General features: G+C 33.4%; 3 protein-coding genes across 3 annotated transcripts; 2 read left to right on the top strand and 1 right to left on the bottom strand.

The window, feature by feature from the left end:
• Positions 1 to 2,731: 2,731 nt before the first annotated feature.
• On the top strand, positions 2,732 to 7,841 carry LOC126734234 (trypsin-4-like). The gene is made up of 6 exons (XM_050437769.1): positions 2,732 to 2,897; positions 5,510 to 5,687; positions 5,746 to 5,899; positions 7,211 to 7,339; positions 7,396 to 7,509; positions 7,566 to 7,841. The coding sequence occupies exons 1-6, from the start codon at positions 2,840 to 2,842 to the stop codon at positions 7,743 to 7,745; spliced, it is 813 nt and encodes a 270-aa protein (XP_050293726.1). The 5' UTR covers positions 2,732 to 2,839; the 3' UTR covers positions 7,746 to 7,841.
• Positions 7,814 to 9,258, bottom strand: LOC126734233 (uncharacterized). The gene has a single exon (XM_050437768.1). It carries the CDS (start codon positions 9,185 to 9,187, stop codon positions 8,018 to 8,020), a length of 1,170 nt encoding a protein of 389 aa, XP_050293725.1. The 5' UTR covers positions 9,188 to 9,258; the 3' UTR covers positions 7,814 to 8,017.
• A 734-nt stretch (positions 9,259 to 9,992) lies between these two features.
• Positions 9,993 to 14,268, top strand: LOC126733993 (protein prenyltransferase alpha subunit repeat-containing protein 1). Its single transcript, XM_050437499.1, has 3 exons — positions 9,993 to 10,173; positions 10,235 to 10,540; positions 13,216 to 14,268. Exons 1-3 carry the CDS (start codon positions 10,103 to 10,105, stop codon positions 14,111 to 14,113), a joined length of 1,275 nt encoding a protein of 424 aa, XP_050293456.1. The 5' UTR covers positions 9,993 to 10,102; the 3' UTR covers positions 14,114 to 14,268.

Here is a 14,268-nt window from a genome sequence, read left to right as displayed (position 1 = left end):
TGGACTTATGCCCTTCTTTTTCTTCACATGGCATTTGCAAACGTCTGCCTCTCTCTAATACCTTGAGATGAGAGGATCTGTAATTACAGCACCTACCACAGACCACAAAAATTGGAAAATACTGTAATAAAAATAATTAACTATATTATTTAAATTAAAACTCTTTGGAAGACAGATATTTTGTATATATGTATAAGTTATTAACGACATAAATCTTTCTCTGTAACATATTATCTTATAGGAAAATCATATTATTTTTATTTCATATATACATCGTCAACTTTAGATCAACGGAATAAAAATGTCAATGGATTTTTCATAACTCGCTTTACTTTGTATTACACATTTCATTCAAAAATCATCAAAGAGACCTAGATTCAATAATCTACAGGGAACTACACAAAGTTTTGGTCTCAAAAGTATTCATTAATTCTAACAGTAGGTTACACGTGTTTCGCTGATATTAAGAGCATCATCAGACCTAAAAATTAAAAACAAAGAAACTAAATACAATCACAACCTTAAAGTTAGATAAAATTGGTACCAAAATCGACTACAAACAGTGCATGCTTTACGGTCACATTATACACACACACTAAATAAAATAATTTTTTAGGAATGTGATACGCCACAAGTTTGTAAAAAAACCAAAACAACTAAATTAAAATTGATAAAATACGAAAATATAAAATTATTGTCCTAAGTGAGATTCGAACTTACTGCTAGTCTCGAAAAACACGTCAGTTAAGCAATGTAAGCTACTACGCTACCAGATCCTTGGATTTCTAGTAGAAGTGAAGTATGTCAGGCAATATTGTTAAAAACGAGTCCGGGTTTAAAATTAAAAACGTCATTAACACAGTCTAGGATTGGGCTTTTCTTGGCTTTGGTGATTTCTAATTTTTCCAGGTCCAGTTTTCTGCTTTTTTGGCATTCATGCACGGCTGATACATTATCAGGAACAGTAAAATTGTGGCCCGAGGACAATAAATGAGTAGCAAAGGCCGACTTGGTTTCAGTAGTGTCGGTGTCTCTAAACTTATTCACCATACTCAAATATTGTATCCCTGTATTCTCCTGCCTGACTGACCTACATAAATAGCGGGACAATCGGCACATTGTAAGCTATAAACTTGCTAAGCTATCATTATAAGCTATAAAGTCTTGTTCTGGTCTTACCAAATTTCTTTTTAACGAATTTGAAGTTTTAAAAGCAACAGATATGTCGATGGGCTTAAAGAATTTAGCCAGCTGATGTGAGATACCTCCAAAGTAAGTTAAACATCTAAAGTTTTTGTTACGTTCCTTCTTTTCTTGGACAATACGATAAGAGAGTTTGTACTTATTATAATATTTGAAGTAAATTTTATTTAAGCTTGAAATTGGGAATTTATTATTAATAGCAATAGATTTTATGCAACAAATTTATGTCGTCCAGGAGAAAGAAAGTCAAATTGAATGATGTCCGTTGCGGTTGGTTTTCTATAGAGGAAATTCTTCAAAGGAAATGCTATTGTCCTTTCTTCGTACAAGTAAGTTCAAAAATGGCAGACATTGATTTACCTCCCTTTCCAGCGTAAAAGTTATATTTTTGTGTAGGGAGATAATAAACGTTAAAAATTCGGGCAAATTATTATCGTTACCTTCCCAAACGAGACAAACATCGTCAACATACCTCTTGTAGGCAATGATAAATGATGAAAAATTTACTAGCCTATATTTGCTTTTCTAATTTTCCCATAAGCACTTCGCTCAGGAAGGGAGAGAGACATGGCGAGACCTGTAGTTTCTCTATATATCAATTTTGGAAGTCTAGTTAGATTAAGAAGGTCTTCTACCAGGACTTTGCACTCTAACGAAGGTATACTTGGAAAAAGATTTTTAACGTCTAGGGAGAGCAAAATGGCATTACTGGGGATGTTGATATTCTTTAAGTAGTTCGCAAAGTCTATGGAACACCTTGAGGTGAGAGGATCTAAGTATACCTGTAAGAATTATAGCACTTCCACAGACCTCAAAAGCTTCAATATCTCAGGAAATATAAATGCTGCGACCTTGCAGATAGGCCCATTGGATTCAGAAGAACAAAATTACGAAGAAACCGTTGGAATTATGAAGATATATCCCATAGTTTGCCCGTAATCGTTCTTCCAAAGTAATATTTAAATTCTTTGAAGAACCGCATTTGATTGTATATATAACCTTCTTTGTCTTATACAAGTTGTTATTGACATAGGCCTTTATCTTAGCCCTTATCTTATGTTTTTTTCGTATAATTTCAAGTCTGTTTTTGATTCCGTGTACTTTACTTCCAAACTTACGTGACCAAACACATACTACAACCTCGTAAATCCTCGGGTTTATGTTCGTCATTCAGCGTGATGAATCCAGAGTTGTTGCAACTCTTTTAATTGTACATTTTCCTGTACAGTTACATTTTTTTAACAATGCTTGATTTAAATGTACTCTTTATGCAATGTTTATAAAGATAATGGCATATTTATTTATCCTGGTTGCATACTAATTGAGGACATTTTAGAACCGTTCCGCTGCCAAAAAGGCAATTTATTCATGAATTTAATTCGGCAATAATAATAAGTTTCCTGGAAATAACTAATCGTCTTATAAATCAATAATAAAATAAGTATTATTATCCGATATAATGAAAATGTCTTGCTACATAAGCATTCGGCGGTGTTATCTCCGATTGTTTTTAAAAGATTAAGATCCGTATTTATAGGACTTATATAAGTTAACGTAAATTACCTTTATAATTGAAAGGCTTTTCGTATAATTTACTTTTAGTCGGCATTTAATGATTTAAAGGTGCATCAGTTTGATGGCGATGTTTTGGAGTTCGTTGTTGGTTGGTTTGGCGTTGGCTGATTTCATCGTTGGTAAGTACCGGTAATTTTCGAAATGAACGTACTAAGAAGTGAATCTTTTTTTTCTTAAAATTAAACGGAACTAACTCATCAATTTTGAATGATCAGGCATATTTTTCATAAAAGAAAAGCGCCATCTCATATAATAATATTCAAATATTTATGTCATTATTGGGCTGCCATTTTGTTTTGTAATACGAAATAATTCGATCGCAATATTTTGCAATATTTATTTTTTATATATACATATATATTTATAATAATTATTATTTTTATTGTTAGAACTAAAACTACTCCAAGGTATCTTTAATTAAAATTGATTGAAAAGATTGATGATCCTGTGAATTTTCCTTTGAACTTCGCGCCATTTTCTAATGCAACAAACCTTGTTTCCGGTTCGTTGTCTAAACTGTATTATCCTAGATGGCACGCATCGACTATTCTGAAGATTGCCAAGCCAACAGAAACATTTCGAAGTTTAAATACCGCACCTGACACTTAAAATATGCACACAATGTTTGAATTTTCATATTAGTATAAATACATAATTAAAAATATATTCTGAAGTTATATCAGAGAATGCTTAAGAAACTTGACGTGCAATACTCAGAATTGTTCATCCAAAACATGCTGTATAGCCAAATTGCAAACTCAAACTACTAAGGCAAACCAAATGCAAATTGATCTGGATCAAATAGGTCAGAGACTCTTCCTTCTAGATTATCCATACAGCAAACAACAATTATTTCTCAAGAAAAGAAAAATAATGCAATAGTGGGACAGAAGAAGACCACAGATAGACTTATCGCTTCAACCCCTCAAGCCTCGGTATTTGTCTCTCAACTATCAACCGATATAACTGAGATATACTGGACTATTTAAAAAATCACTTTGGACCTGACCTTGTTGGAGTAGTGACAGTAAAATTTGGTGAATATAAAGCATTAAAGTGATACCGAACAAAAATCTTGAGGACAACTTATTAAACTCCAACATTATTATTATAATATATAAAAATATAATATATAATATTATAAAAGTTTTCCTTTTTTCGCACCATCAATCCAGAACATCCGACTCCACAAACTAGAACTCGTCACAGCCAAACAGGTGTAATAAACCCAAAGAAAGTAAGCCTCCACTTCATATTCGTATAGTAAACTTCAATGCTTGTAGTCAAATACGTACAAATCTGCGGAAAGTGAAGTTTTTCTAAGCACCGAAAACTACCCAGAAGTTATTATGTGTGACTAAAACCTGATTAAGTAATGAATAACTACAATACTATGCCAATACGAAATTGCTGCTTATAACAGCGCGCTGGTGTTGTTTTAGTGCTTGTGAGATACTACTTTAATGAAATCAAAACTATGGAGACACAATAATCAGGGAAAATATATTTGAAGTGGCCGTTGCAAAGATTATGCTGAATTCTACTCTAAGATTTCTATATTTGTAATAAATATTACTCAACTCATACTCATATCAACTTTTACCTTTTGTATCTGTGATTTTGCGCCTGTCTTGAAAACCTATTGATATGTTTGACTGCAAGAAATGTATCGGTTTAAAATATGTTGATAGAGTCAAAGCAGACCTAGGTGATCCATAATATTTTCAGTTATTATCATCTAAACCAGAGTATTTATGACTCTTCAAGAGTTCAAGGCAAATCTAACACACTAATAGACAACATAATTATAAATTCCTTAATTGCTGCAATCCAAACCATTGATGTACATTTTGACAAACCAGAGTCTCCCTACTTCCAAAAGGTCTTTCTCTGAGGAAGGCAAAGATTACTTTAGATTCCTCCTAACCAAAGAACAATGGATTGTTCACTAACAGGATTTAAGGCATGGATGATTGATTTTCATATTTTTTCTCCACCTTTCATAGTCTCTCTTTAACATATCATCTCCGTTTGTAACTCGCCCTAAGAGGAACTCTGGTAGTTCTTAAATAACTCCTGGTCTTATCAATGAAGGAACAGTTCTTCGTGATCTCGAGAAACTATGGAAAAGTCTTGATCCTAATGACCAACTTATTGTTCATTACAGACAACAACTCAAATCCCACAAATTTAATATAGCTTCTGTAAAAAGAAAACCATTCGCCAGAAACACTAATTAATTTTACAAATAAATCCAAAACGGATTGTGATATATTAAATGCACATGTGTCAGTAGACATAAGAAAAGAAGTGACTAACGTTAAGCTAGGCGAGGGATCAGGGAGCAAAGCAATATTTCCAATGACTTTAATAAGTATTTTGATACAATTGGTTTCTCTACAATTGGCAGAACTGTGACCAACATTAAAAGGACACAATCACGCAAAGTGGCGACCACCTAGTAGTGGTCATTTACTTTTCATTGAATTGGCAGTCCAGGTATATTTATTAATCGTGGTTTAACTCAACCCAACTCAAATAATAATAGATTTAAGATAAGCTTTTTAAACACAGCAAAAAAAATCTGAGAATCGTTGGGTCCTAAATTTTCTCAATTATCCAATGTATCAAATAAGAATATTGGTTTTTCTTCTAGGGGGTTTTCCCTAGAAAACCTCCCTCAAAACATTGAACAAACACCCCCCAAAAATTAATTTAAATGTTACTTTAGGTAGCCCACTATCACCTAACGCAAAAACCTCCTTCATACGAATCGTTGGGGGTCAAGATGCGAACATCCAAGACTACCCCTACCAAGTTTCCATTATGCTTGACAGTTCCCACGTATGCGGAGGCTCCATTTTAACCACCACCTTCATCTTAAGTGCAGCCCACTGTTTCTATGAAGTGTAAGATACCAAGAAAGTAAGCTTATCACCTAATAACTCCATTATAATCGTTTAATAGGTCAAGTCCCAGCAGGTTTACCATAAGAGTGGGATCCTCCTCACGCACTAGCGGTGGCACAGTTCTTCAAGTTTTAAAGATAAACTCACATTCCAGCTTCAACTTTGATACATTCGATTATGATGTGGCTGTGGTGCAGCTGGCTTCAGCTATGGTAAGTAGATTGTTAAGTAAATGGGTTAAGATGCCCTCAAAGATAATTTATCTGAGTGGCATGGACCGGTTTATTCCTCTATTAGTATCAATACACAAGTCAAGAAACATATTTATAATTAGTCAAAACTATAGCATTGCCACTAAAGACAAAATAGTTAGTTTGCAGCAGGTCAGCGTTTGGAACGGAAGGTCTCCTCAAATGAGTAAAGAGAATTTTTAATTGGGTACTTCTTAATATTGACCTTAAATGCAGAAAAAAGCAGATTATTTATAGAGACAGACAACTCCATGTGCCATTACGTGATCTGTAAAGTCCCTGATACCACAGTACCATACTGTTCTTGGTATAGTGTGAGTGAATACCAACATGGCTCAAAAAGTTTTCAGGATTCTCCCTAACAAATAGGAGGCATAGGACAATATAGGCACAAGGCAGGGTTATAGAATTCTCGGTTTTGCACAATGTAAACTACAGCACTCTTGTACTTCAAATGAACAATCACTCTTTTACAGTGCCCTTAGGTCTCCTCATACCCTGATGTTTTAGTTATATAGGTGATGAGAACAAGACACTTAGCTACCTCTATACTGGGTACCCCAAAAATCCAAACCCCCGCAAACTTTGAAGGTCGATATCTCGACTTGTATGGTCACTATTGGTAAAATCCCAACGGTTTTCTCTTAGTTTTGTCCTTCTGAGACTATCCGGGAGGTAGAATAAGCATGCCCCATGCTTGGGTGGCGGCTACGAAGTCGTATTCCTGCTTCTTCGCCTTTAAATAAATTGCAATATGCTCTTTTAGCGGAATAGGACCTTTCTTCTCAAGAAGACATTCGTCATTTAATTTTAGGCATACAAAAAAGAATGCAAGCAATCATCATTAGGGTATGTGGAAGCAGAACTCAATATTAAAATTGGTATTTTTTGCTGGCTAGCGATGTTTGGTTTTTCAATAATTGAAGGCCTCTTCAGCAACCTATCAATTTATGTGTTTTCGTAGTATTGTAACAAAATACGAAAGCTGCGTTTTTCACATAAATCGTTGGTTGTTATTATAGAAATTACTTAAAGCATGTTAATTTATTTGTGTATACGTGAGAGTTCCATGGTTGGTCCTACAAGATTGCGGGCGTTTAAGAGTTTTTATGTACTTAACATGTCTAAAGATGTTTTTTATGTAACACAACCCAATGTCTTATCAAATTAAGTTTGGACAACAAAAATGGTCTTTATTTTATATGATTATTTAAACTTTAATAAAATCTGTAAGAACTATAGGAAGGTTAGCAACTTAAAGTTTCTTTTAAGACTTTTGGCACCGGGGTGCAACCGATACAACTACCCACTGCCACTACCTCATTTTCTAATGGGCAAATTGCTGTAGCCACTGGTTGGGGATATGTGGCCAATGATGGGCCTTTAGCCTCAGTTTTACAGGTAAAAGAGAGAAAAATTATTTTTTTTAATATTGCATAAAATTTTGGCTTATTTAGGTCGTGACAATTCCCTTAATAACTACCACCACATGCAGAACCAAATACTATGGGTCAGATCCTATTAGTGATCGAATGATTTGTGCTGGCTCTGCTGGAAAAGACTCTTGTACTGTGAGTTTTTTTGGTACCCCTTTTTAATTTTCAAATAAAATTACTTTTTTCATCAGGGTGACTCTGGAGGGCCATTAGTATCCAATGGGATCCAACTGGGGATAGTCTCCTGGGGTGATGTGTGTGGACAAGCTTCAACCCCTGGAGTTTACACTAAAATTACTGAATTCCTCACATATATTAATGGAATTATAGGCTCCTCCAGAAGCCTTAATAGTACTAAAACTGTTTCGTAATCAGATTATTATTATTATTTCATATTGAAGTAAATTATAATATACAATAACTCATTCTGTCAAAAAGATTGAAATAAATAACTTGTATTGTTTCAACAGCATTTATCAGTTAACATGCCCTAAAATATATCCTTACAAAAAGCAGAAAATTATCACATCTTTTATAAAATCTGCATTTATATAAATGTATAAGCATAAATCTGAAATATAACAAAATTTAAATAGGCTTTACAAACCCCTCTTTAAGCAAACTTTAATTAAAAAAATCACAATTAAACATCATCATGAATCAAGAGTTGCACCAAAGTGCTTCTAGTTAAATCGGTCGAGAATCTCTTCATGGAAAAATCTGGTAGGGTTTTTGCCCCCTTTTCACACTTCTCATACCTAAATATCACACAGTTATTATCAAAGATGGTCCTTATGTTGCTCCCCATGGAAGTATTAAAATTATTTACATTTAATTGAACAACTTCATTAAAGCTATGATTGTCTAAAACTTCATAATTCTGTAGCACTATCGGGCGGTTTTTACTCACATGGCTTATGCAGAACTGTTTGATTGGCAACCGCATGTTTTTGTGCTTTTTCTGGTCCCCTGAAGGCACTATATACTCATTTAGGTTTAAAACCAGTGAAAATTTAGACTGACTTTTTGTTCTTAACAGACAATCATATTCCAGCAGGATTTTTGTAAACTGTTTCGGTATGAACAATGGAAGGTTATAGGGGTAAAAAGTTAACCACAAATTCAGGTTATTTGAGAAGTTTTTTAACAGTTTCAAGACCCTGTGAGGCAGATTTTGTTCATGATAAATTATAAAACTTTCAATGCCCATAAAACTGTGAAAACTTAAAAACTCTAACAGCATTTTCTTGGAAAACAAACCTGGTGCCGCACAAATCGTCCCGTTGAATATCCCCCGTTTATCTAAAGCATTTGTCACTAATGTAGTCACATACTTCGGTCCACTTTGGCTCTTAAAAGCAACACTATAAGGACTCCTATTGTCTGCGTCACCAAATACACATGTAAAAACATAAACTAAAAACCCACTAGTTTTATCTTCCGCTACCTTAGACACCCCCAACTTGCCTTTGATAGGCTTAGGATCATCTTCAAAGAATAGAAAACATGACTTGGGAATGGCCACACTGGCATGTCTTACTCCCAGTCCTTGAACTTTGTGATTTTCCACTAAGAATGCACTATAGATAAAACCCTTACTATCCACCTCTTGCCAAACGGGCTGTGGACCCCAGTCATGCTCCAATAGAACTCCGGGGCTCCTATGAAGCTCAGAAATATTACAAGGAGTTCCGAAGAAATTAAACACTTCCAGGACGTGTCTTAAACGGTTATATTGGTGTCTGTATACCAGAAAAAGGCTTAAGCTGATTATGGAGATGATTATTAGCAAAAGCCGCTGATATTTTTTCATTTTCTTCAATTTTTTTTTATCTACATTTTATAAAATTTGATTTGTTTATGATGATCAGCTGTTTGACAGCTACCTCTGTTTTATGAGAAGCGCCTTTCTGCAGGAACCGATTCCGGCGTTGCCAAATTTAGCTTTTCCTACTCTGTAGGGATAAAATGGTATGCACCATACAGATACAATAGCTTTATATTTTATGTTTTAATTTATATTGAAGGTATGTGGCTTGGCAATAATTTGCTTGGGGAATTTAATTTTTTTGTGGCATAACACATAATAATGTCAGTGTTTTGTGCGATTTGCGAAAAACTACTCGATTTTCAATAGACATAGAAAAAAGTACACCCTGATAAAGAAAATCAAGACTTAACAATTGCCTATTCCCAGGAAAACCATTTATTTAAATGTTTGGAACGGTGGCAAACATCTTTCAGATTTAATAAAGATTTGAGGAATCATTTGCATTTTTCCAAGATGAAAGTAAAGCCTCTTCAATTAAATTAATTACATAGGATTTAGCTCTATTATATTATTTAAGTATATGAATCCGTTACATAATAATAATTATAATATAATTTATTTTTGCAAAAATTTAATACATTAATGTTGCATTTCATAAAATATAACACTACCAAAACCTCAACAAGAAAAATAAATCTAAATTTCCCGCCAACATCATATCAAGCTATGCATGACAACATTGGATTGGATCCCTGCAGACAGGCACTTCTGTTTTATGTTGCTATTGTACGCAATACATTGACAATATTGACATATATGTCAAATTGTTTTGACGTAAATGTCAAAATAATTGATGACGTCTCGTTTTCAAAAATCACTGATATCACTCTTAATTGGCTAATAATTTAACCAAAATAAATAATCAAAACATTAATGTGAGTTGTTAATTTTAAAAAAATGGAGTATGGCCCGATGTCAGAGCGCATTTTACAGTCTATAGAGCAAATAATCGAAGACGATATTTACTTGTTAGTATTTGAACATTAAACCTCCACCCCATTATTCACATTTGAAATGTAACAATTTCAGGATTGATTTTTCGTTAATTCACACAGACGACAACACAAAGAACAAGAGCCCTGTCATACACCAAAATCACCATTTAGGTCTGGAAACGTGGTGCACAAAATATGTGTACGAGTATGTATGTTCCAGACTGTTTAAAGTCAGGAGAAGTTTGATGAGAGGCAAAATGAACCATGTAGAGAAACGAGAGCTAAACCGCCTTATTGCTGGAGCTTTATTTATTAATCCTGATGTTTCCACTTTTTGGAATATGAAGCGAGAGCTTGTGGTTACAAATGTTGTTTTTTCTTATGAAGAATTTAAATTCAGGTAAGATTAAGATATTAGTCTAATTATATTTAGGTTTTTTAAACACATTTTTAATTTTTCTAATTCTAAGCAGAGTTATTAAACTAAGCAGCCTTAAATTTATATTGACATAAAATAATTTATGTGACTAGAGATAATTGTGTAAGATCACAGATTGAATTTGTCTTACAGAGAAATCTGTCACATTTGTGATGATTTCATTACTCTCATTCTTCATATCATTCTTTTCATAGGAGAACTACCTGGAGTTAAACTTTGAAAGAGCTTTTTGTCCTGTATTCTCAAGTTTATGTACTACAAAAGATAGGTTGTTAATTAAGGAATATTTCTAATATATTAAAAGGAAATAGTTTGTCATTTAAAGTAAGTCTCATACTTGAAACTAACCATATTAAATTTAGTCACCATACTTTTATATGAGGTCATATAAGGATAGGTATTGTGAGCTCTTAAGTGCAGATATCATAAAAATCTGTTTTGTACTTTTTAATTCATATTGATATGTAGATTCCATTGTCTGTGGTGGCCAAATAACTAGAGCATATTCTTAATGGGAGCAGATATCGGAGCAATGTATTACAAAACAAGATTTTATTTGTTGGAAGTTTTTAGTGTTTCCAATTACAAAACCAAGAAGTTTATGCTTTATTAACAATGGTTTAACTGCATCTAAAGACCAAGGCTATTACATTCATTCCTTCTACTCAATGAAAAATTATCAATTATGTAGTTAAACTTTTTATATCCTACTTTTCATGTAAAGGTTAAAAAAAAAATACAAAATTCCCAGATAATCCCTCAAACTTAGGTAGCAACTGTATAAGTACTGAAGTTAGCAACCCCCTTTGGCATTTGCCTATGAAGTTTATTTTTTAAGTTAATATTTCTTGTTAATTTGGTGGAAAAGTAAATTGGATAGTTATTACCTTTGCAAAGATCTCTTTTTACTCATTTGTTGGGTATTGCTTGATCCTTTATTCATCAAAAAATTCTTCAATAATATCATAACGTTTTGAAAAAAATCAAGCCTCATTTATTTTATGTTTAAATAGAGATCTCATCAGATGTTCTCTTTATCTCTGTGGGCAAACGAATAAATAGTTATCTATCATTAAAGACAAAAGAGTCATGTACTCTCTACACAAAAGTCCTAGGTATAGGAATGAAAAGGTATTTGTATCAGGCAATGCAATTGCAATATCTATATACACATAGTATTTTCTCCTCAATTTAATACTTACAGTTATGGTCATATAAATAGCACACTTAAAAAATATTTACTTTCACCAAAACCAATTTAATATTTTGTTGGGTATCCTTTATTTTTTATAACTTCACTTAATCGCTTGGGTATTGACTCCACCAATTTTGCACACACGCTTGCCGGAATACTGTTCCAAGCCTCTTGGAAGTTTTGCCATAGTTCATCCAGATTTGAGGGATTTAATACCTTAATTTTGGTTTTAACGTGATCCCACAAATTTTCCAGAGGGTTCAGGTCTGGGCTTTGTGGCGGCCATTCCAAAACATCTACCACATTTTTAGTAAACCATCGTTTTATTGATTTTGCAGAATGTGTTGGATCATTATCGTGCATGAACTTACATGTAATTGGCATAAAATGCTTCATGTATGGTTCCATAACATTCTGCAAAATCTCCCTATACTTGTATTGGTCCATTATTCCCTCTATACGATGAATAGGTCCAACACCATGCCATGACATTGCTCCCCATATCATAATTGATCCTCCTCCATGCTTAACAGTTTTAATTGTGTACCTAGGGTTTAAGGCACGATTGGGAGGACGTCTAACATAGCATTTTCCATCATTTCCAAATCTATTAATCTTGGTTTCATCACTCCATAATATGGTTTTCCAAAAATTAATGTCCTTATTTATATGTTGTTTAGCAAATGCCAATCTTTTTTTAATATTTCTTTTTGAAACAAGTGGTTTTTTCCTAGCTACACAACCTTTGAGATCTTTTTCACATAATCTTGTTCTTGCAGAAATATTGACGCCATATTGGTCTGCTATTTCACGTTTTATTTGGGCGGAACTTAAAAATGGATTACCTTTGCTTATTCTAATAATAATTTTATCCATGTTATATGTGGTTTTTCGAGGCCTTGTTAATCTTTTCTTGTTCATTGTGCTTTGAGTGGTCTCATAGAGAGCCAGAGCATTATAAACCATTTTCCTAGAGCAATTTAAATCTTTTGCTATAACAGAAATAGAAAAGCCTTGATTTTTCTTTTCTATAATAAGAGCTCTCCTCTCTGGTCCACAATGTTTCTTTCTACCCACTAAAAACAAAACTACTCTTGACAATATTCAAAAATTTAAAAGTTAAAATAATACTTACTAATTAACACTCGATATATTTAATAAGAATGAAAGGTGTGCTATTTATGTGTCCAGCCTTAAAACTTTAATATTGGAATGAAATTCTGTATGTGCATATATTTTTAAAATAAACATAAAGTCTTGCATATTAGGAGGAGATTAACTGCTTAAATATTTTCTTATCAGTCAGGAATTTGTTTTTTGTAAGTAATATATGAAAAGGCTAAGTGTGCTATTTATGTGACCACAACTGTAGCTTGGCCACAATATTTTTTCTATAAAATTACATGCTCATTTTCCTTTAAAATCATATTTTTTCTTACAGCAAATTAGTTTTGACCAGGAAACCAAAATCAAATGAAGCCTTCTCTTATCGTCGATGGCTCATAGACCGATTCTTAAACAAACTCTCTAAAATTGGCGTAAGCCCCAATATAAGTGTACTAGAAACAGAATTATCAACATGTACCATTACTGCAGGTATGACTCCTAACAATTATCATTCATGGAACCATCGGCAGTGGTTTGTCTTGAAACTTGAAAATCATTTTCCTGACCTCATTTCACAAGAATTAAGTTTCAGTGAGCAGTGGATAAGCAAACATGTGTCGGAAAACACTGGATATCATTATAGACAGTTTTTGATAGAAAGGGTGAAGGAAAAGGGGTGTAATGTCTTATTGGAGGATCAATATCGAAAAGTTTTGGTGCAATTAAACATTTTGGGTGATGGAGAGAGAGTGCAAATGCTTAATTATTTGTTGGGACAACCAGATAAAAGTTGTTGCTTAGACAACCTCGAGATGGTCATGAATTACATTATTTTACTCCTACATGAGATCTTGGTGGTTATAGAAACTATTGATAAGGTCTATGTTGAGCATGAATCCTTATGGTTGCACAGACGCTTTGTTTTGCAAAAACTCTTGGAAGTTTCCACCAAATATCTTGGGGAGAACATAATGAAGCCAAAAATCCCTGAATGTGTTACAAAAGCCAATATAATCCAATCCCTTTCTGAGGACGATTACTCGAAAAAAGAACCAAAGATCTTCAAAAGCCAACCCAGCAGGTTCCAAAGTACAAATCTATACAGAATAATTTCTGAATCTGAAAAGGGGTTTTTGAGTAAAAATAGCTCTGGCAGTGCTGTACAGACGGACTTGGCCAACAGGCACCAAAAGTGGGTGAAGTATATCCTGGGATTCGAAACTAGTGCGTGAGTATTTATAAGAAAAATGTGTGTTTTTGTGAGTAATTTAGTCACTAAAGTATAATATTGTACCTGTCTTTGAAAATCCTTTAAGCATTAAAATATGTTTTATTAAGTATTACTTTTAAAGGGAGTTAAAATGTATTATAGATCCTTTATTGAAAA

The sequence above is a fragment of the Anthonomus grandis genome, chromosome 3 (assembly GCF_022605725.1).
Source record: "Anthonomus grandis grandis chromosome 3, icAntGran1.3, whole genome shotgun sequence".
Classification (NCBI taxonomy): Eukaryota; Metazoa; Arthropoda; class Insecta; order Coleoptera; family Curculionidae; genus Anthonomus; species Anthonomus grandis.
Note: the sequence above shows the minus strand (reverse complement) of the source record. Positions and strands in the feature narration are given on the sequence as shown.

Excerpts from the sequence above, each read along its gene's own strand:
- LOC126734234 (XM_050437769.1), top strand. The coding sequence starts at position 2,840 with ATGGCGATGTTTTGGAGTTCGTTGTTGGTTGGTTTGGCGTTGGCTGAT. Across the intron at positions 5,688-5,745 it reads GCCCACTGTTTCTATGAAGT|GTCAAGTCCCAGCAGGTTTA; the intron begins GTAAGATACCAA and ends ATCGTTTAATAG. Across the intron at positions 7,340-7,395 it reads CTTTAGCCTCAGTTTTACAG|GTCGTGACAATTCCCTTAAT; the intron begins GTAAAAGAGAGA and ends TGGCTTATTTAG.
- LOC126734233 (XM_050437768.1), bottom strand. The coding sequence starts at position 9,187 with ATGAAAAAATATCAGCGGCTTTTGCTAATAATCATCTCCATAATCAGC.
- LOC126733993 (XM_050437499.1), top strand. The coding sequence starts at position 10,103 with ATGGAGTATGGCCCGATGTCAGAGCGCATTTTACAGTCTATAGAGCAA. Across the intron at positions 10,174-10,234 it reads ATCGAAGACGATATTTACTT|GATTGATTTTTCGTTAATTC; the intron begins GTTAGTATTTGA and ends TAACAATTTCAG. Across the intron at positions 10,541-13,215 it reads TATGAAGAATTTAAATTCAG|CAAATTAGTTTTGACCAGGA; the intron begins GTAAGATTAAGA and ends TTTTTCTTACAG.